General features: G+C 43.9%; 1 protein-coding gene across 3 annotated transcripts in view; it reads right to left on the reverse strand.

Moving 5' to 3' along the window:
• Positions 1-3,406: 3,406 nt before the first annotated feature.
• The window catches only part of HGSNAT (heparan-alpha-glucosaminide N-acetyltransferase), a 52,940-nt gene continuing 35,049 nt past the window's right edge, over positions 3,407-21,297 (reverse strand). For 2 of the 3 annotated variants that reach the window (XM_053901007.1, XM_053901006.1), the window contains exons 6-18: positions 21,040-21,109; positions 20,246-20,355; positions 18,036-18,112; positions 17,021-17,051; positions 15,481-15,641; positions 14,218-14,333; positions 11,836-11,957; positions 11,327-11,453; positions 9,873-9,959; positions 7,621-7,698; positions 6,935-7,005; positions 6,727-6,839; positions 3,407-6,000 (exon numbers count right to left, since the gene is read on the reverse strand). In XM_053901007.1, coding sequence (XP_053756982.1) covers positions 5,819-6,000; positions 6,727-6,839; positions 6,935-7,005; positions 7,621-7,698; positions 9,873-9,959; positions 11,327-11,453; positions 11,836-11,957; positions 14,218-14,333; positions 15,481-15,641; positions 17,021-17,051; positions 18,036-18,112; positions 20,246-20,355; positions 21,040-21,109 — 1,345 coding nt within the window. In that variant the 3' untranslated portion in view covers positions 3,407-5,818. The remainder of the gene's footprint in view (positions 6,001-6,726; positions 6,840-6,934; positions 7,006-7,620; positions 7,699-9,872; positions 9,960-11,326; positions 11,454-11,835; positions 11,958-14,217; positions 14,334-15,480; positions 15,642-17,020; positions 17,052-18,035; positions 18,113-20,245; positions 20,356-21,039; positions 21,110-21,297) is intronic. The other variant, XM_053901008.1, reaches the window with a different exon arrangement.

The raw sequence follows: 21,297 nt of genomic DNA on the forward strand, positions 1-21,297 counted from the left end.
GGGCCCCTGAGGGTGCTGGCATGCCCCCCACTCACTGCACAGTCGAAATCCACATACAACTTTTGACTCCTCCAAAACTTATCTAATAGCCTACTGTCGACTAGAAGCCTTACTGATAACATAAACCGTTGGCACGTATTTTGTATATTATATGTACTACATACTATATTCTTAAAGTATGCTAGAGGGGCGCCTGGGTGGCTCAGTCTGTTAAGCATCTGACTCTTGATTTCAGCCCAGGTCATAATCTCATGGTTCGTGAGTTCAAGCCCTGCATCTGGGAGCCTGCTTGGGATTCTTTCTCTCCCTCTCTCTCTGCCCTTCCCCTGTTCACCCTTGCTTGCATGCACTCTCTCTCGCTCTCTAAGATAAACTTAAAAGAGGCTAAAGAAAATGTTAAGGAAATCATAAAAAAATACATTTACAGTACTGTGCTGTAAAAAGCCCATGTATAAATGGACCCGTGCTTTTCAAACCTTTGTTGTTCAGGGGTCTGTGGTAGGGTCCCCTCCCTAAAGAAGAAAAAAAAAAACCTCAAGACAACCTTGCTATTCTATTACTTGACCACATCCCTCAGGACCTTGTAACATGAGACCACTTAATCAGACTACATGTTTTTGTGTTACCAAATATGGGAGACAAAGAAGTAAAAAATACATAAAAACTATGCCATGTGGTGTTCGGGACTCAGTTCTTTGGGTAGGAACCCAACTGAATGGTGCTGGCAGGAATAAAGTTGCTTCCTGGAAAGAAAAACTTCTGTGTCACGACTCCCTGTGCAAGGATCCTGCTACAGGTCAACTGTATTAAAATCAGTAAAGTGGTTTAATAGACATCTGCTTTCAGAAAATATTCCCCCAGCTCGTTTTAAAAGTTTTTGCCAATTTAATATGTTGATTACAAATATATAAACCATCCTGTTTTTATCGAGGAGTGTGTTGGACCCAAAACAGCTTTCAAATTAAACACTCTTACCTTTTGGTTTTATAATCCTTACTCAGATCAGTGTTTGGGGGCAGTATACATGAAAACAAGACTTTCTGATACCCAAATGTGTAGGTATAAAAAAGAACCAATCATCTTTTATAATTCAGTGGTGCCCCTCCTGTGTGAAGAATTGCAGGGGAAACGCCATAGAGTAAAACGGAAACTCAGATCAAGTTTGCAGACAAGGCAGGGGCCAGGAGGAGGCTGCAGACCTCTGGCACATGAGGACCCATCCAAACCCAACTCCAGGACAGCTTCTAGCAGCTGGTCCATAAGTCCATGGACCCAGGGTGACGTAGGCCCCCCTTAAAATGCCTGCCTGAGAAAGCTGCAGCCAAAACATGTTCCAGCCAAAATACGGTGAGCAGATAGGTCTCTGAACAACCCCCCCCCCCCCAGGGCAGTTATTTTTAGAAAGCTGGCAATTATAAATCCTTCCGCTGCCCTTTGAGATGTAAAACTACCACCCAGAGCTGTCTCTGAAATGTAAATATCCAGGAGAAAAAGGGCCTCACTTAGGTGGGCACTTTGCACTTGGCACCACCACCTCCCATCACAAGAAGCACCAACTCAAATCCAGACAGTCACACCGACCCCATCACGCCCTCGGTGGCTTTCCCGCACACCCAGCCTTTAACGTCTCCAGCCTTTTTTTCCAGGAAACGATTTCAGTTCACACCAGCCCCTACTGCAGTAGTATTAGTCTGCCCTCAGCTCATTAGCTGGCTTTCTCTTTGACCTGGGACGGGCATCACCTGGGATATGTTAAACTGATACAAACTGTACCTGCGCAGAGCTGACACAGGCCGGATTTGGCTAGACGGAGGGACCAGTTCACAAGCTGAACCACCTTTGGAGTTCAATTAAATATCAGAAGGAAAACTACCTCCTGTATCGAAGTAGAAGGGCATGGCTACAAACCACAGCAAATATAAGAACAGCCATAAAAGGTGGGAAACCTGAAAGGGCGGGCCTACGCCTGCCGACTCCATCTTGTTCTGTGTCCTTCACCTTGACCACACCTCCTCCCCTTGAGTAACCCCCGCCTCACCTGCCTAACAGGACTCGGACCCTTCCCCAGCCAATCGGCTGAGGCCATAGCCATTACCTCACCAACTGCCCCTAGGCCCCAATAAAACCTTTGTCCTTTTGAAACTCGCGCTCTCTCCCTGGTATCTCACTGCTGAGTCGGTGCAGGTAGGGGATTGAGCTCGAGCTAGCTCGAATAAAGGCTCTTTTGCTTTTACATCAGTCTCGGCTTCCTGGAGGTATTTGGGGATCACGAATTCTGGGCATAACAAACCCACAGAACTGATTTCTATACAGAAAGCTCCAATAGGACAGAATTCCACCAGAACCCAAAATGGTAATGGGACACTGGGAAGCCGTGTGCTCACCACTAGCTGGGAGTGAGGCCAGCTGTCCTCACAGCCCGCACTTTGGATGGAATTCTTTGCAGGCAAAGGAAAGCCAGCAAGATAATGGCATCTTTTGCCAACGGCAGTGTCTTGACATACACAATTAGATAATGAGCGAGCAAGGGGTGGGCTAAGGACAAAGTGCAGGCTAGCACACTGCCCCGTCTCCCCTGCCAGGTGGGATGTGTGTGATAACTCCTCAGGCACTTCTGGCTGCCCCAGGACAAAGGAGAGGAAAGAAAACAAATGGCCAACTGATAGGGATCACAGTCTTACAGGACATGAGTCCCAATTTACAAGTATCTTGCTTGGTAAATTACAAGATTTAAAAGGCAATTTTATCAACAGCCACCTCCAGAAACCTATCGACTCAGTTTCCTGGAGCCTCAACATCACCCCTCCATAGTGATGTGGGGAACAAAGGCAAGAAGGAAATGACAGGTAAAATTACATTTCATCATAACCTGCAGCCCATTGACAAATAACTGAGGCAAATACAGAGTTTACCATTTCTCCAGGAACCCCCTTCAGTCATAATGTTAATGCCTTACCAGAGGGAAAACCACCTTGGCTTGACAATAGCAAGGCGTCAAGTATCTTAGGAGTCATGCTGTGACTTCCCTCACAGTGAAGTGAGCTGGCTGAGCTCCGGGAAGTGTGCAGGAGCCAGCCCACCCCAGGCCTTCCGTGAGGTGTTTTCCTTGCAAGCAGGCTGAATCAGGACTACCTGGTCCTTCCGGTTCCATACCCCCTGAAATACTCCCCCATTCAAGAAATGCTTCTGGATAACTCATCTGGAGAGGCCCAACTAGCTCTGCTTGCTGCGATTTGGGATGATGACACACCGTGACCATGTGCGGTGGCTCACTGCAAGAGAAGGGGAGCGGCAGCTTTCCTCAGTATCCTGTACGCATTAGCTCCATGAACATTTTCATGGGGCACACCACACACACTCATTTTATCAGCATTTAAAATACTGTCAAAAAAACCACCACCATTGCTTTGCTTTAATAAATGTTTATTTAGCGCCTAAGTACGAGGCACTGTGTTTGCACCAGGAGGAATACGCAGATGAACAAGACATAATTCTTGCCCTTAAGCTCACAGTCTAGTGCGGGAAATTAGACATGTACACAAGGGAACCATCATACGAGGCAGAAAGTGATAAAATGCCATGGGATTGATCCCAGTAGAGTATTATGAGAGGAAGAAAATACTACTTTTGGATGAAAATATGAGATTAGAGAAGTTGCCTTAGAAGTAGGGGGTCTACAGGTCAGGTGTACACGGGAGCAAATTAAGGGGAAAAAAATAAACCAGAAGACTCCAAAGTCAGAAGCGGGAGGTGCTAAGTGCTGAGGCAGGAGGAGGAGGGTGGGCCCGGCATGGGACAGGTGGCTGGAAGATGTGTCTGGAAGCTGTGTGGGCTCCCCTGAGGGTGGTTCTATACATAATGCCAGGCAAAGCTGTTGCAGAGGTGATCTTACTCAAGCTCTGCTTTATAAAGCTTAATTTAGAGGCAATGGATAGCGACTTTACAGAGGGAAGGGCTGAAGGAGGAGGCCCGTTTAAAAATAATTATAGGGGCAACTGGGTGGCTCAATCGGTTAAATGTCCAACTTCAGCTCAGGTCATGATCTTGAGGTTCATGGGTTTGAGCCCCACATGGGGCTCTGTGCTGACAGCTCAGAGCCTGGAGCCTGCTTCAGATTCTGTGTCTCCCTCTCTCTCTGCCCCTCCCCCGCTCACATGCTGTCTCTCCCTTTCTCAAAATATATAAAAAGAGGTTTAAAAACAAATGATTACAAGAGCCCGGATTAGAGTAACAAGGCAGCCACAGTGAGAATGCAGGCTTTTCGGATGGAAGATGGGATGGAAGTGACAAGAGAGGAGAATGGCTAAATATGGAAAACGGAGATAAAGGAGGTAAAGGGGGGTGAAATGTGACGGAGTTTCATACCTAGAGACAAAGAGACCCATCCACGAGCTAGGAAAATCCAGATGAAAAGTCTGAATGTGGGAAGAGAGGCGGGAAGAAGGGAGGATGGGTGCCGGCGGGCGTCCAGGCGGAGGGTCCAGCGGGCCGTTACAGTGGAGTTGAGGGTCCGGGGTAGAGGTCCAAGCTGGAACACCAGCCAGACAGCCGTCTGTCAGTGGCAACAGCCACAGCCCCGTGGAGGTGGCCCCGGGTCACCACGCGAAGTACAACCTGTTCCACCTTTCCTTCTATACGGAACTCTCCCAGAAAAGTCAGAAGCATGATGATGCATCATATGAAACGTGCTGTTTCCCTTTGCGTGCTCTCCTGTCTTCACTCCTGAGAAACCATGTCTTCGGTGTTAGGATTCCAAGCAGGAAAGTTGCTTGCCTCCACTGTGGAGGGTCATTCTGAAAAGATTTACTCCAATGAGAGTTTTTTAACCTTTTCATTATCACTTATTTTGAAGTTTTCTGTAATAAAATTATTTTCCTAAGGATTTCAGAAAAACGATCGATGTATCCTGCCTCACTGAGCCTAAGAGCTGGAAGGGACCAGAGAGGTCATCACTTTCTCCCTCATTTCACAAATGAGGAAACTGAGGCCCTGAGAGGCCACAAGACTTGCTGGCATCTCACATGGCAAGGATGGTGGAACTGGCACCACAAGCAAGACAGTGTGTTTTCTCTCTGCCACGACTGTACCCTGGGTGCCAGCTACCATCTGACACACAGAAAGACAGATAGATGGGTAGACAGACAGACAAACAGGTACGTAAGTAGGGAACTAGGAGCAAGAGTGACTGGGAATAACACATTTATATTTTAACTTCTTTTTCAAGTGGGGAACAGGAGAGAATGGCTTCTGATAGAAAGGCATTTTTTGGACCAGCAATGCCTTGCAGAGCTGAAAAGGAAATTACTCTCTCTTGAAATATTAAAGTGCACTTAACCAGAAAATATTAGGCTACATTACTACACCTCATATTCGATAAGCCTCACAGTCAGCCGCAACAGAAATGATGGTATTCTTGGTTGGCACGTGTGCATGTGGAAAGGCCGTTTGCAGGAAAACAAGGTCAATACAAATTAGACTTTACGTTGTTTTATCCGTCACAGACGCAAAATGCCCACGGTAATTCCCTGTTGGAAAGTTATATGAGAAATCCTCAGAATGAGGTTCTAAATACATTTACATAGAAGATGGAGAAAAAAAGACAACTCCATTGCAAATACAGAAGTCCCAAATATCCAGGCAGGGTTCTGATGAACAGCTGTGTCACAGTAAACCAGCCAGAGTACATCGGGTTCTTCCCCATCATCTGGAAACACACATCCTATCGATTTTTAATTAATGGTTCCCTCTAATAAAGGCTGCTTCAACACATCCCCCAGGCCCACTAGAGTCTGCCAGCAACACATCTGGGTGGGAGCTGTCAGATTTTCCAAAAAACCTTCTTTTTATAGAGAATGTAGGCAATGAGCACCCAAAGTGCAGAGGCGACTATGTTCTGAGTTAGATGCTCTTTGTGTGACTGGTTGTCCCCCAGCTTCCACTGGAAGGGGAAGTAGTTCTCAAACACCTCGTGGCCAACGTACACCAGAATAGAATTCATTCCTGGAGGAGAGATGCACAAGGTAAGGCTTTCCTGAGCCACATCTGATCATCTACTTAATTCTGGAAATTTGACTTGGGTTCAGTGAAAAAAACCAAAAAGCTTGCACCTACATTATTGGCTACTGCCAAAAATACATGATGTGTATCTTAGATACTATTACATGTAAGCTCGATCAAAAATAGAAAATATTTATGACAGTGTAACCCATGAATACTAAATCTGCCAGGAGAGCCAAAATTATGAACTTCTATTTTCTAGGGTTAGAAAAATGTAACTATTACAAGAATCAAAGGGCTAAAGTGAGTCTTCAAGTAGAACTGCATGGAAACCATTCTGTTTATCTCTTGATATTTCTTATGCGTAATCTGTAAGGTAGTATATTTACACTCAGAAGGCAAGCATGGCCCCATTGCTGAAGCATCAGAAGCTGGCTAATATGCCCTGGATGGTTTCTGATGCTCCGTAACTTGGCATTTCCTGAAGAAACAAGTGGAGCTTGGTTATGCCCCCACAATCTAAACAGATAAAATGGGTGGACGGCATCAGTACAGGCCAAGGACGTCCTGCACGTGGCCTGGGACAGTGTGGCCCCGGCTGCTTTCTCCCTCAGACTGCATCTTGGAAATCTGCCACTGAGGCCGGGGGCCCAGGGATGTAGCACTGGGCGTGCTCAGCATCTCTGGGCTGACCCACTTGGTCGCCATCATCGACTCTGGGTGACTTACCTGGGTAGAAGAACGGGGTCCCTGTCCACAGTCCCTTCACATCCACAATAGTGTACAGGATAAGCAGGATGAAGAAGGCAAAGGAGCTCAGTGTGGTGACATAGGAAATGGACCTATGAGGTGAACGGGGTGTTTCAGGCTCCCGAGGAACGCATCCAGTATCAGCAGGACCAACCCACATGAAAATGACATGGTTTTCTGTACCTACCACAGATTTTTGTTTATTGGAATAAAGCCTTCATTTTCAGAAATTTTCGTCAAAGCAATAGAAATAAGCCCCTGAAATGGGGGGGGGGGGGGGAGGGAGAACGTTAGTTTTTTATATTATCTCCAAAAAACCACTGTGTTTCAAAACTGGAAAATACATTAATTGCTTAAGGAGGGCTGAAAATTGTGTTTTATATTTTATTCTTTTAACTGGAAAAATATTTTCAAGATGCATAGCTAAAGATATTCTCAAAAAAATATTCTTAAAAACATCTCCAAAGCATTCTTCTGAGTTGAAGGTAAAGTAATTGATAAATTAGAGAGGAAACATGAGGGATAAAACAAACAGCCAAACTTTCAACTCTGCCACCTGGAGATCTGGAAGCGGACCTTTGGAAATGTGCTGTCTGCCTGGTCTTTCTGGTCTGGCTCCCCACCAGAACCCACACCACTTCCTCAGGCATTCCTGGCCAGCTGGTTGACAGCAAACACTCTTATTTATAAAGACATTAGGCTAAGAAAATTAACCTGAGAGTTTAGGTATAAAGATTTGTTTCTCTCCATTACTCTAGTGAAGAACACAGCTACTGTGATGTGGTGATAGCTGCTATCCGTTGCTGCTAAACATTTTATTTCTTTGAAATATACGTGTGGAAGGAATTTCAATGAGGAACATAGGTTACTTACTAGAAAACAACACCAGGCAGTGAATCTGATCAGTATGTCTTTGGTCTGGTCCTTGTAATACAAGAGTATTTTTCCTGCCTGGAGAGGAAAACACAGATGACCAAGAGACCTGCTTAAGGTGTATTTGTATTTCATGTTCATCCACTGTCCTAATCACTTGTCTGCCAAGCACACTGCTAGATGCTGGGATTACCAAGAGGGATGGAACGTCACCCCTGCCCTAGACAACTAGACACCAAGGCACAGGGGACAACTCGGGAGTGGAGGAAATGCCAGAGAGGAAGTGCCATCAGGTTGAGGCTACGACTGCAGAGCAGGAAGGGCATCTGGGCAGAATGGAACAGCATGCACAGAAGCATGTCAAATGGCTGAAAGAGCATGTGTCCCTGAGCTGCAGGTAATTGTCAAAGGCTAGAGGGTTGGGATGGGCGGGAAGATGGTAGGCAGGTGGGCTTGTGGGTCTCTCTGTGAGGCACAGGCTTTCTCCCATAGGTGAGAGGGAGCTGAGGAAAGTCATTCCCCTACCCCCCCTCCCACCTCCAAAAAACTAGTAACAAGGGACAAGCTCTGATGGCCTGCCAGATGGCCCATTCTGGCAGCAGTACAGAAGGGGGCAGGGTGGAACTAGAGGCAGAGAAACACTTTAGAAACAGTACAATCTGGACTTTGCATAAAAACTCCCTGAAATTAGGAAATAACTTCTGAAAGCATAAAAGGATAAGAAAATATTCATAATAATCTGTAATTAAGCTAAAATTTATGAATGTTTTCTATATGCCAGTTCTTAGAATTGTACATAAATTAGCTTATTTAATCCTCTCAACACCGTCATGAGGTAGATGCTGCTGGAGCACAGAAGGATGGATGTGCTGGAGGCTACCCAGCTAGAAAGTGGTGGAATACGGTTCAGACCCAGGTGGTGTGGACCCAGGTGTGCGCTCTGAACCCTATCCAAGGCTGCTCCCACAGGCATAGACTTACCTCAAGAGCAAACGCAGGGATTAAATGAACGTATGTAAAAGTACCCACTGTGAACCATAAAGTGCAACAGAGATAAGTATAAAGCAGTGTTTCTAAATATGAAATCACCAAAATGTATATGCTTTAGACCTGCACCATCCAATATGGGAGCCACTAGCCTCATGAGCCTATTTGAAATTAAATTTAAATTATTTAAAATTAAATGAAATTTAGGGGTGCCTAGGTGGCTCAGTCGGTTGAGCATCGTATTCTTGATTTCGGCTCATCAGGTCATGATCTCGCAGTTCGTGGAATCAAGCCCCACATCAGGCTCTGTGCTGGTAACACGGAGCCTGCTTGGGATTCTCTCTCTCCCTCCCTCTCTCTGTTCCTCCCCCACTCATGTGTGCTCGCTCCCTTCCTCTCTCTCTCTCAAAATAAATAAACATTTTAAAAAAGAATAAAACATGGGATGTCTGGGTGGCTCGGTCAGTTAAGCATCCGACTCTTGATTTTGGCTCAGGTCATGATCTCACTCATGGTTCATGAGTTTGAGCCCCGCATCAGGCTCCATGCTGACAGCTAACAGCACAGAGCCTGCTGGGATTCTCCCTCTCTCCCTGGGGCTCATGCTTTCTCTCTCTCTCTCTCTCTGTCAAAGTAAACATTTTAAAAATTTAATAATAAAACTTAATTTAATTTAAAATTCAGTTCCTCAGTCATGCTCGTATACCACATTTCAAGGTAAAAGCCATATGGGCATAAAAAACATTTTCATTGTCACGGAACATTCCATTAGTGCTGCTTTACAGGCTTCTTCCTCTTCCAGTTAGTTCTGCTCAAACAATAGTTTCAAACATCAATAAGGAGAACATTAGGGGATAAAAGTCTAGGCTGTTCAGAATTTTAACAAAATTGCACATAAGATACACCAAGAACCACCTATATTGACTCTGGCATAAAATATGCATAACCTGAAACCATACAAAGTATACATGAAAGAAATGTGCCAAGTGCCAGTACACTCCAGCAGGAAAACCTTTTTACCCACAAACTGCTGTGCTTCTATTGCTAAGATAAGCCACATAAATAATGAGAATCTGGGGAAGCATATAGGAATTACACGGAATTATTTCAATGTGCTAAATTTTAGCAAATTCTAGTTTTGACCATTTGTCATATATAAACAGAATGTATTATACCACAGAAGATATGTTTCCAGTTACTTAATGAAACAGTTTTTGAATTAGTGATGAATCAATAATCATAAGCTATATAAAATAAACAAATACCTGAACTCCTAAAAATGCCATTACAATGGAGTTGATGGTCCCTAAGATTCCCTCTGGATCGTAGGCCACCTCGGTGTGATAAAGCACCTTAACAAAGCAGAAAAAGAAGGCAGAACCCACTGACCATGAAACGCACACAAACAACTCAGAGACTAAATACAAACTTGAGTACACTCCAGAATTCAATGTTTTTTGTTTTTGCTGCAGAAATTCACTGCCAATTTGTGGGGATTACAGGCAGAATACTTCTGGGTGACAAAGTGTGGGGTGTGTGACACCAGAAGGAACACAGAGCCCAGGGACAAGCTGTGGTCCAGAGCAGCCACTTGAACCTCAAGTGCCCTGGGACACAATGCTTCCCCGCCCAGTTCCAAAACTGTGCATAATACCTTCATAACTGTTAGGCTTATTCAACCTGGTCAACCCTACTGTAACATCAAAAAGATGTTCTTTCCTAACTTCTCTTATGGCAAATTAACATTTAAAAACATACCTGTACTAGGGCACCTGGGTGGCTCATTCAGTTAAGCATCTGACTCTTGATTTTGGCTCAGGTCGTGATCTCATGGTTTGTGAGTTCGAGCCCCGTGTCAGGCTCTGTGCTGACAGTGCGGAACCTGCTTGGGATTCTCTCTCTCCCTCTCTCTGCCCCTCCCCTGCTCATGTTCTCTCTCTCTCTCTCTTTCTCAAAATAAACATTTAAATATGTGTGTGTGTATATGCATTATTTTATTATAAAACAAATATTATTATGGAAATTGAAGAAATTTGGAAATATACAGTGTAGTGGATGCCACAGTGCATCACATAGACATCCCCCTGCCCCACCTCTCTCAGGACTAAAGCATTTGTTTCCTGAGCTGGTAGAAATATTAATGGCCGGAAAGCTCTCAGCCAAGTCCCTTTTCTGGATCTGTCCCTGACTGAAGAGAGCTGCCTCTCCAGGAGCCACACTCCCTTGCTGGGGGTAGTCTGTATCCAACCAGGGTTAACAAGGGCCCGATCTCTCACTCCAGAACAACTGTAAAGCACCAGCACAGCCCCCCCAGGAGATTAACTAAGGCGGTATGACTATGAGGCAGTCCAACTGCCCCTTCTTCGAGTTCCTGATCCCTTTGATCCCTAGCAGGTGTCAATCCCAAAAGTATGGCCTGATAGGTTCCCTGTATACGAATCTCAGACTCAGACTCGGCTGCCAGGAAGCCCAACCGAGCTACAGGAAAAAGCACGCTGCTGCATGCTTGACACAGTGCATTCACACGTTCAAATCCAAATTAATGAATACACACATTTAATGAACATTAAATTTCCTAAATCAGCAAACTGTTCACCTAAAAATTAGTTCCCATCACAGTCTGCTAAACGGACAGTTTCCAGTTGGCCAGCCCCTTCCGTTTTCCCTCACTTCAGACCCCCCAAATGTCTAGTTCTAAGTGCAAGCTAGGCTCACTCACGGCCGAAGAAGGATGCTGGTAAATGTGGTCATCGCCCAGAAGCAAGCGGTCAATGTAGCCAGCAGCTCCTCCAGTACAATTTGGATACTTCCCCAAATCTCCAATGCCACCAGGTCCGAGATAACCACTGGGAAAGAGAACATGTACTTCACTGACAAGACTTCAGAGGGGCTCAGGGTATATACTGGCAATTGTTGCAGCCCAACAAGTGGCTTCACACAATGCAACCCCTCGGAGCCATGTTACCCTACAGCAATGCTTTTTTGACTTGACTGCTCCCTGCGTGCTAAGGTGGGAGGCCAGCCTGCATTCAAACTGACTCTGAAAAAGCCTCACGGAGACATTCCTCTGGACATCCACCCAACTCCTCTCCCAATACGCACTATGCCTCAAAGAACAAAAGAGTGAAAGAGAATTCCTCTTGGGAAATTTGCAAGCTATCACCCCAGAAGCTCTGACCTGGCAGAAAATGACATGCAAAAAGGGATTACGTACATGGGCTCACTTACGTAGGACATCCAGGAACAGGCAAGAAGAATGTCAAGCCCAGCCAAATGCTTTCCAGCATCAGAATGAAGAGCCACTGGGGCCAGCTGAAGATGATGTCTCGAAGGGAAAAGCAGCTTCTCTCCTGAGTGAGGGGCATAAAAACACATATATGAACTACATGCAAGTACAATAGGAAAAAAAAAGATGCATATATGTATTGGGGAAATTCTGTGTGATTCCTCTCTGGCCTTGATGGTAGTAATACAAAACTAGATGCACGTTTATTTCATATGTATCATATGGTCTAGCTGCCCCTCTCCATGAAATACCATAATAAAACATTAGTTAAAAAGACAGCACTGGGTAATTCCACTCCTATACCCAAAAGAATTGAGAACAGATGTTCACACAAAAACTTGTACACAAATACACATGGAATCTTTATTCATACTAGGCAAAGAATGGGAATAAGTCATATGCCCATCAATTGATGAATGTATCCAAAAGGTGGGACATTCATAAAATGGAGTATCATTCAGCAGTAAAAACGAATGAAGAACTAAAACATGGCACAACATGGATAAACCTTGAAAAATATGCTAAGTGAAAGCCACCAAACAAAAAAGGCACATATTATAAAATTCCACTTATATGAAATGTCCATAACAGGTAAATCTACAGAAACAGAAAATAGATGAGGAGTTGCCTAGGGCTGGGGGAGTTGTGGAGAAACGGCAAGTGGCTGGTAGTGAGTACAGGGTTTCTTGTGAGATAACGAAAATGTTCTAGAACTGGATAGTGGGGATGACTGCACAACTCTGTGAATATACTACATGTCACTGAATTGCACATTTCAAACTTGTGACTTTTACAGTATGTGAAACATATCTCAGTAAAGGTGTCATTAAAAAAGCAATTAAAAATACATTTTTAAAAAGGAAAATGAAATTTAAACTTTTGAAGCTGTCCTGGTTTCCTGGTTGAAAGAAGTATAGCCCACCTATCCTTTTTTTTTTTTTAAGTTTATTTATTTTTGAGAGACAGACAGCATGAGTGGGGGAGGAACAGAGAGATAGAGAAAGAGGGAGAGAGAATCCCACGAATCCCACGTGGGGCTCAAACCCACGAAACCCATGAGATCATGACCGGAGCCAAAACCAAGAGTTGGATGCCCAACCAATGGAGCCACCCAGGCGCCCCTGGCCCACCTATTCTTGGTGTCACACCCCACCCCTTACTCTATCATGGTGGCTGTGGAGGAGCCTCCACAGACCTTAGGTCCCACACATGGCTAACCAAGCCCATGTTCATGTCTACTCTCGCTTCACCTCAAGAAAAGCCATAGCAGAGGGGACACATACAACAACAGAGTGGGCAGAACAGGTGAAGGAACAATGATCCAATCCCCTCCAAGGACATATAACTGAACAATCATGACAGGGAAGGCCAAGTGAGTGTGGGGTTCAGTGATGAATATGCTAGTTACATATACAGAAAGGAGCTAGAAAGCAAACACAACTTTATAAATTAAGTAGGATCCCAAGTGGAAGAACTTTAACACTTCTTCCTAAATTTTTACCTCTACCAGGGAAAAAAAGAGCTCCACCTGGGTAAACTCACTGAGCAATTTATATTAAGACAGAAAGCAATCACAAGGGGCGCCTGGGTGGCTCAGTTGGTTAAGCGTCCAACTTCAGCTCAGGTCATGATCTTGCGGTTCGAGGTTCAAGCCCCACATCAAGCTCTGTGCTGACAGCTCAGAGCTGGAGCCTGCTTTGGATTCTAGGTCTCCCTCTGTCTGCCCTTCCTCCACTCGCACTCTGTCTTCTGCCTCTCTCTCAAAAATAAACATTAAAAAAAAAAAGAAAGAAAGCAATCATGAAAGAAATGAAACTCTCACATACTTCCTACAAATAAATACTAACTAGCCCAAGACAATACTGTCATTCTCCTCCACCCTACCTTGGCATTTTTCCTCCAAGTTGAATCTTCACAGCATGTATATAGACACTGAAATGTTTCATGAGTTTCTATATATCTTATACTGCAAGGAATTAAAAAATTGGCAGTAATGCCCCAAAAGACTAAACTAGCAAACTGGATGATGGTGATATTATTTAATGCCATCAAAATGCATCTGATCACTGGACACTTAAAAATTTATTAGGAGGGGAGATCTCATGTTATGTGTTTTTTCCCCATAATAAAGAAAAACGATTGATGTAAAGACTAAATAAAAATAACTAATTGAAGGAAAAAAATAATGCATTTGACTAACAGAGTCTACTGACTTTGAGTCTACTGACATACAGTACTGTGCTCAGCACTAAAGAAGGTTCTGAAAATCATACAGTGATTTCTGCACCCCCAGCCCCACCATGTTTAAAAGTAGGTTTTCTCACCGAGGCACAGCTTTCAGGCACAGGTTTGGCAAAGATGAGCTCTAACACGGCAACCACAAAGTAGGTCACCCCCAGCCGCTGGAGCACACCAGGGATTCGCACCTTATCCCAAGACACTATAGAAGGCACAAGTTAAGTAAAGTGTTAGCCAGAATTCCTCTTCCTGCCCAAGACAATATTATTTTTTTCTAAGGGGGAAAGCATACCTCTATTGTACTTAAGTACACTTTGAAGCTCTTGGAGACAGTAATACATATGGGATTCAGCTCAACCTCACAGCTGGAAGTGGCCAGCTGGGACATGGGGACAAGAATACGTGCCTTCCTTGGGTGTGGGACAAAGCAAGGACTACCTGGGCCCTGGGGTTCCTCCCCTAGCCCTTTGTCACACCAGGCATGGGTTCAACCAGCTGTCACATCCACCATCAACTTGCAGAGCCAGCACAGGCCACAAATAGATTCTCCCTGTCCTACAGGCTACATGACTACTCACTGGAAGAGTGTGACCATGTGATGAGCCCTACAATGTATCCTCCTGGGAGCAGTGGTTCACTTTTTGAAGATCCACTGAATCAACTATTATGTGACACCTTTCCTTATGACCCCAAATGGAAGTGACCTCTACCTCCTCCTAATGTGCTTCTGAGCTGAAGGGACCACATGACTCTTGTCCAGGTAACTGTGTCCTGTTTTACTAATGACACTGTAAGCCCCTTGAGTACAGCAACCACCAATTTCCCTGACTCTGACGCTGGTCCCAGGCACAGGGTGTGTGTCCTTCCCTCAAGCTTCCTGTGTCGCTCACACTACTAAACAACAACAAAGATATTCCTTCCCAGCAACCCAGCAGGCATACAGGTGATAACCAAGGTGGATTGTTGAACTACCACACAACAGCCTTATTATGAAAGCTGATGAATCCAAAGAGGCAGGAGGGCAGGGTCTGAGAACCAGGTGACCTGATTTGGCTCTACTCTGTCCCTGCACTTGGAAGATCCACAGAAAGCACTTTAATCTCTCTGGGACTCAGAGTCTTCCTTTGGACAGCAGAAGGATTTGAGTAGTCTTGGAAGCTCCTCCCAGGTCTGAAGTCCCAAGATAATAATAATAATACCCGATGTTATACAAGCATGTTTACACTTTTCTAATAACTGTTCTTTTTGCAGGAACCTGAGATGAAGGAATTATATTTCTTTTTAATTCTCATACATAGTTTTCCTATTTCAACCCAAATATATACAAAAACAGGGGAAAAAATACTTACATGGACCAAGGCAGTAATTGGGGTTCACAATGAACATTCCTATACAGATTAACAAGAAACTCCTCCATCCAATTTTCCCCATCAATTTGAGTTTTGAACATCCTCGCTGCAATATGGAAGTCATTGACAGAAAAATCGAAGATCCCATAATAAATACAAACCTAAAAAAAAAGACAGCTATTAAAAGGTGGCCATTTCTAGGGTGGTTTTACTTTTTTATCTATATGTCATCACTATTTCATAATCTACTACATACAAGAAGCAACACCTGATTTTCTAAAGTGGCTAATTATTGAAGTAACATTGGAGGAGGAATCAGAAGGTAACCCTGTTGGCCTATAAGGTTTGTGCACCTTCAAGTCCTATCCTAGAAGGAAAATTCTTCAGGGCTGAGTGCAGTTTCCAAGGACAAGACTTCCTTTTAGTTGTCAAAGACAACAATGATGAAGAAGATGCTACAATCTGCAGAACCTGACATTCACTAGCACACCCTCAAAGTCCTTGAGAAACAATGCATTTCAATCATTTCTAAATTCACTCTTTTGCCTGGAAAAAAAAAAGGGAAGTTTTATTTTTTTCTAATTTTGTCTGAGCCACCCACCTCTTTTCCTTCCTTTTTACTATACTAATCCTTTAAAAAAAAAAAAAGCCAGAATAGCAGTCTTTCTAATTACTGGGTGTGGGGTTAACAGAAGATGAGAGTTTGCTCTTTGGTTCCCCCAGCTTCCTTTCTTGGGGTCACCTAATTGGATAAAAGTGTCTAGTAACAGGAACAGAAACCCATTTCCTACAGGGAACCTTGTAAAGAATACACATAAGTAATTACCTAGTCTTCAGACATATAAAACTTCCTCCTCCCCAAACCCATCTCAAAAAAGAACCTTAGCTCTCCTGCAAAAAACCCTGAATGCATATTAGTGATGGAACCCAAGGGATCAAAGACCTAAACCAACAGCCAGTACTACCTCCTAAAGATGGAACAAAGTTGCTCCAAGAGTCACGAGCAAAGACACAAATTCCACATTGTACGGGAAGTCAAGGTCCCTTAACAAGGTGAACAAACCACAGATGATCAGTGATGGAGTGGGTCACTCACTCCAGGATTATTTTACATTTTAATTTATTACTATCATTACCCTGTTACATACCTTATCAGAATTTCCTGATGCCAATACACTACATTTCTTTCAGGAACTGATTTTTATATTTATTTTCAGGATGAATGGGATTTAACTACATATTCAGAATTTATGATTTCCTACAAGATTCCAGGATCTCGAATACCATATCTACAGTAACAAAATGTTCCCTCTGAAATCACTCATCTTTTATAAGCAGGCCTTATGCAAGCCCTGTGCCAAGTATAGGAACTATCCAGTAACACAATTTACAGAAGGACCTCATGAGGGCAGACACCTGTGAGTAACATAGGCCTGTGGCCCAGAACTCAAGGCTGGTCTCAGAGAAAGGCTCCAGCATCCGCTGAAAAAACAAAAACCTAGATGACCTATGGAAGAGCTGGTGGGAGACTGCAACTCACCATGGGAATACGAGGTCGGCCACCGTCAGTCCTGGAGAATAACACAAGAACAAGAGTAAGGAAAAGGACTCTAGAATGTAAATACATCCTAAATCTAGATTGGCACCATTATATACTGATATATATGGAAAGTAAACTCACGCAAAGAGTTCACAGGAAAACACTGGGAAGTAACATGCACAGATACTCCCTGGAGACTCTGCAACCGGTCACTAGCCCTGAGACATTTCCTAAGAACATAACTGGGCATGGGAGAGCCAAAGTAGCAGTGTGTAGACAAGTCTGTTATCTTCGAGCAGTGTTACTCAAAATCCATTCTTAAACCAACTACTGAGCCAGATTCATAGCCATTACTAACCACCACTCAGGACCAACCTGAGTTCAATGGCACCCCTGAGGAGGACCATGAGTCGTAGAAGACAGAACTCCCATGTGGCTGGAATAAAAAGCATATCTGGGCGCTTGGGTGGCTCAGTCGGTTAAGTGTCCAACTTCGGCTCAGGTAATGATCTCATAGTTCATGAGTTCGAGCCCCACATCAGGCTCTGTGCTGACAGCTCAGAGCCTGGAACCTGCTTTGGATTCTATGTCTTCCTCTCCCTCTGCCCCTCCCCTGCTTGTGCTCTCTCTCTCTCTCTCAAAAATAAATAAACATTAAAGCAAATTTTTTTAAGAATATTTTTTAAAAAAAGACATATCTACAATATGACAAAAATCGTTTACAACTAAATTCTTAACAGCTTCTGCAGAGGCCCATGGTCCTGCAGCAGAGCTCAGACGTCTACATGTTACCACAGTGAACCACTGCAAGGCCACAGCACACAAAAGCAAGAACAAAACACAAAGAGTTAATGGAATCATCCAAAGATCATCCTATGGGGGCAGGTGCTCAGCACTCAAAGGAGGCTGGTGGGGCATCATCTCTGAGCTCCTGAGGGGATGCCGAGAGGTTCTCTTACCCACGCTTCTTTGAGGGGTTCTACACAAGCAATGCTACCCTAAGGAAATATCTTACCATTCCAACTTGAGTGTTTGAAGTACCAATATTTTCCTCCTCCATAATTAACGAAGACCATAAGGATGAGAGCTATCCTGTAAAGCAGCAAAGGGCACACTTTCAGAGCTTGCACACATGACAAGGAATGGCCCAACTGTAAGAGACACATTTATACTCACAAGGGGCAGTCACAACACAGAGGACACTTACAGAGCAGGAAGTCATTCTTTCTAATCACTGTAATTAAGGCCCTAACACAAAGCCCTTCTGTTGCCAACATTTCCAACATGATTTTTTTTTCTTAATTTTAGAGAGACAAAAGACAGCATGAGTGGGGGAGGGGCAGAGAGGAAGAGAGAGAGAATCCCAAGCAGCTCCATACTGTAAGCACAGAGCCTAATATGGGGTTTGATCTAATGAACCCTGAGATCATGACCTGAGCTGAAACCAAGAGTCGGATGCTTAGCCAACTGAGCCACCCAGGTGCCCCTCCAACGTGATTTCTTAAAAGAAAGTTACACTGACGCTAAACTGTGTAACTTGAAAACAAAGCAAACATTTCCCATCACTCAGTTTCACACTAATCACTTAGAAGTCTCAGGTTAAAGAACTGTAATAGAAGGCATACAGTTGTTAGAGCTGAGGGCTCAAATCATGGGCCCTCCTCTCTTACGAGGGCAAGACTCTTATCAGTTACCTCAGTGTGCTTCTCTGTAAGAGGGGAAACACACCCACAGGGGCCACTGGGACTACTGAGGAGAATAATGTATATCCTGGTGCCTAACCAGTGCTTGGCATATTTTAGGCACTTAATAAATGTTAGTCTACCTGAGAACATCTCATTTCTAAAAGCAGCAAAATGAGAATTAAAAAAAGAAAGAGGAATATGATAAAACAGACTCTGAATACTTGACTATTTGATGCTAATTCTGCAGGATACTGAAGAATGAAGACTTACTAGTGTGTCAGTGAGGTTATTGCCTGGCTGTCCCCAGGCGACCTCGGGCAAATTACCTAACTCTTCATCAGTACAACAGGCATATTAAAAGTTTATACCTCATAGGGTGGTGGAGAGACTGAATAAATTATGACAAGGAAGTGCCTGGCACAGGGCAAGAATTCAAAAATTGTTACCAATGTTCATTACTCTCATTATTGCCTGGCTTCAAATATACACCCCAGGAGCACTCAGCATCTGGGGAGGCTGGGACAGAATTATAAGGTTATCACTGGAGTTTAAAAGCCCTCCGTGGGCAGAAATGGAAGGCCTGACACCTAGATGTTTATTTTCAGCTATATAGGTTTTTCTTTTTAAGGTTTTACTTTTATTCCAGTTATCATACAGTGTAATATTAGTTTCAGGTGTACAATACAGTGATTCAACACTTCCATAGAACACCTGGTGCTCATCACAAGTGCACTCCTTGATCCCCATCACCTATTTCTTCCATTCCCCACCCTCCTCCCCTCAGGCAACCATCAGTTTGTCCTCTATAGTTAAGAGTCTGTTTCTCCATTTGCCTCACTCTCTCTCTTCTTTTATCCCTTTGCTCATTAGTATTGCTTCTTAAATTCCACATATGGGTGAAATCATATGGTATTTGTGTTTCTCTGACTGGCTTATTTCACTTAACATCATACTCTCTGGCTCCATCCAGGTCATTGCAAATGGCTCAAGCTATACAGTTTTACGCTTTATTTTCAGAGTTGTGTCCTGGCCCTCACTCTTCTACCTGAACTCTAAAAGAAAAACAACTTGTTGTATGACTCTGTGGATTTGCTACCAAAAGGGCCTGATATTCTAGCTGTTCTGCTAGCAGTGGGGAAGGGCCAGGACAGACACCAGCAACGGCTGGTGCTTCACTTCCAGACCGGCACAGCCTCCCATTTGGCAAGCTGCTCACGGGACACAGGGGTGCGGATGGTCATAGAGGCCCCATGTGCAGCTGCCTGCCCACAGGTGAATGACCTTAACTCAGGAGAATCTACATACCAGTGGAAACGTTCTGGGCTGCACCCCTCGACTCCTCTCTTGCAACTATTATATTTGCTATCGTGACAGTTTTTGAGAAAGGAGAGACCACTGATTTATTTTTACAGCAAGAAGTCCTGCCTACCCTACAAGGTAAATGATATGTAAAAACACCTTAAGTTAGAAGTGTGTTTATGTGCAAACATGTGATCCTGGAATACCTGTGCCCACCGTGTCCCAAGGGAGCCCCACATACCCCCTGAATGTGTCTACACAGCGGAGGCGCGGAGGCGAGGCAGGTGGACACCATCCTCCTGGTTGAGTATCACCACCGAGTGAGTCTGCCCTGCTTGGAGACCCCAGCTCCTTCAGAAAAACGGGGAGAGAGACATGCCAGTTCATAATGCTGGCAAGTAAATTTCAGTAATCTGTTTTTTAGGGAAGAAATTAACAGAATAGAGAGCTAAAACTCGTCCTGAACAATCCTTTAATTTGCTTTTGTAAGATTCCACCCAGAGGTTTAGTTTTCCACGTTATTTGGTTTTTATGCCGTCTGCTGAGCCTGCAGCTGCCATGTTGATCAATGACCACAAAAAACCGGTCCATGAGTGCATATGGTACAAGGCTACAAATAAGTATGTCCATAAATGGACAGGAGTATGCCCATAATGAATTTAACACAATATGTTTAACCATCATAGGAGGCCACTGATTTATAGATTTCATATGGATGTCTCTTATTTTTGACACCCTCTACCTAACTGTATTGACTCAACAGTGCTGCCTGCAGAGGGAAAAATGTCTCCACATCGTGCATACAATGCAGCCCAAAGTTCCAACTCACTAGAAAAGAGAAGGGGATCCTGCCCTTCACCAGAGCCGAAGAGAAGGCTGCTTGCTCTTTATTAAGAATACAGAACACATGACCTGGCCCTCTACAATATAAATAACATTAATTAAGCCAGACAATAAGTATTATTAAACACAGAATTATAAATTCCAAATCTAGAAAACCACCCAGACCACACATGATGCATTCTAATAACTCACAGAATTGATCAGGCGATCAGTTTCCCGTGAATTTATTGCTTTAGAAATCCAATTATGAAAGTCATCCAAACTGTAAATAAATAAAAAAGTCTGTTAATGTATTCCCTTTGGCAAATTTTTCAAAACGATTGGATAGCATATTCAAAGAAAATTAATTTGAAGTTCATATTCTATACAAGTCAAAGAAATAAACATTTTACAGTATCATTATATGTGGTCGATCTTCCTTCATCCACACTCCCACCCACCACCCCCTTT

This window comes from Panthera pardus, unplaced genomic scaffold (assembly GCF_024362965.1).
Source record: "Panthera pardus isolate Hobbes unplaced genomic scaffold, ASM2436296v1 HiC_scaffold_13, whole genome shotgun sequence".
Classification (NCBI taxonomy): Eukaryota; Metazoa; Chordata; class Mammalia; order Carnivora; family Felidae; genus Panthera; species Panthera pardus.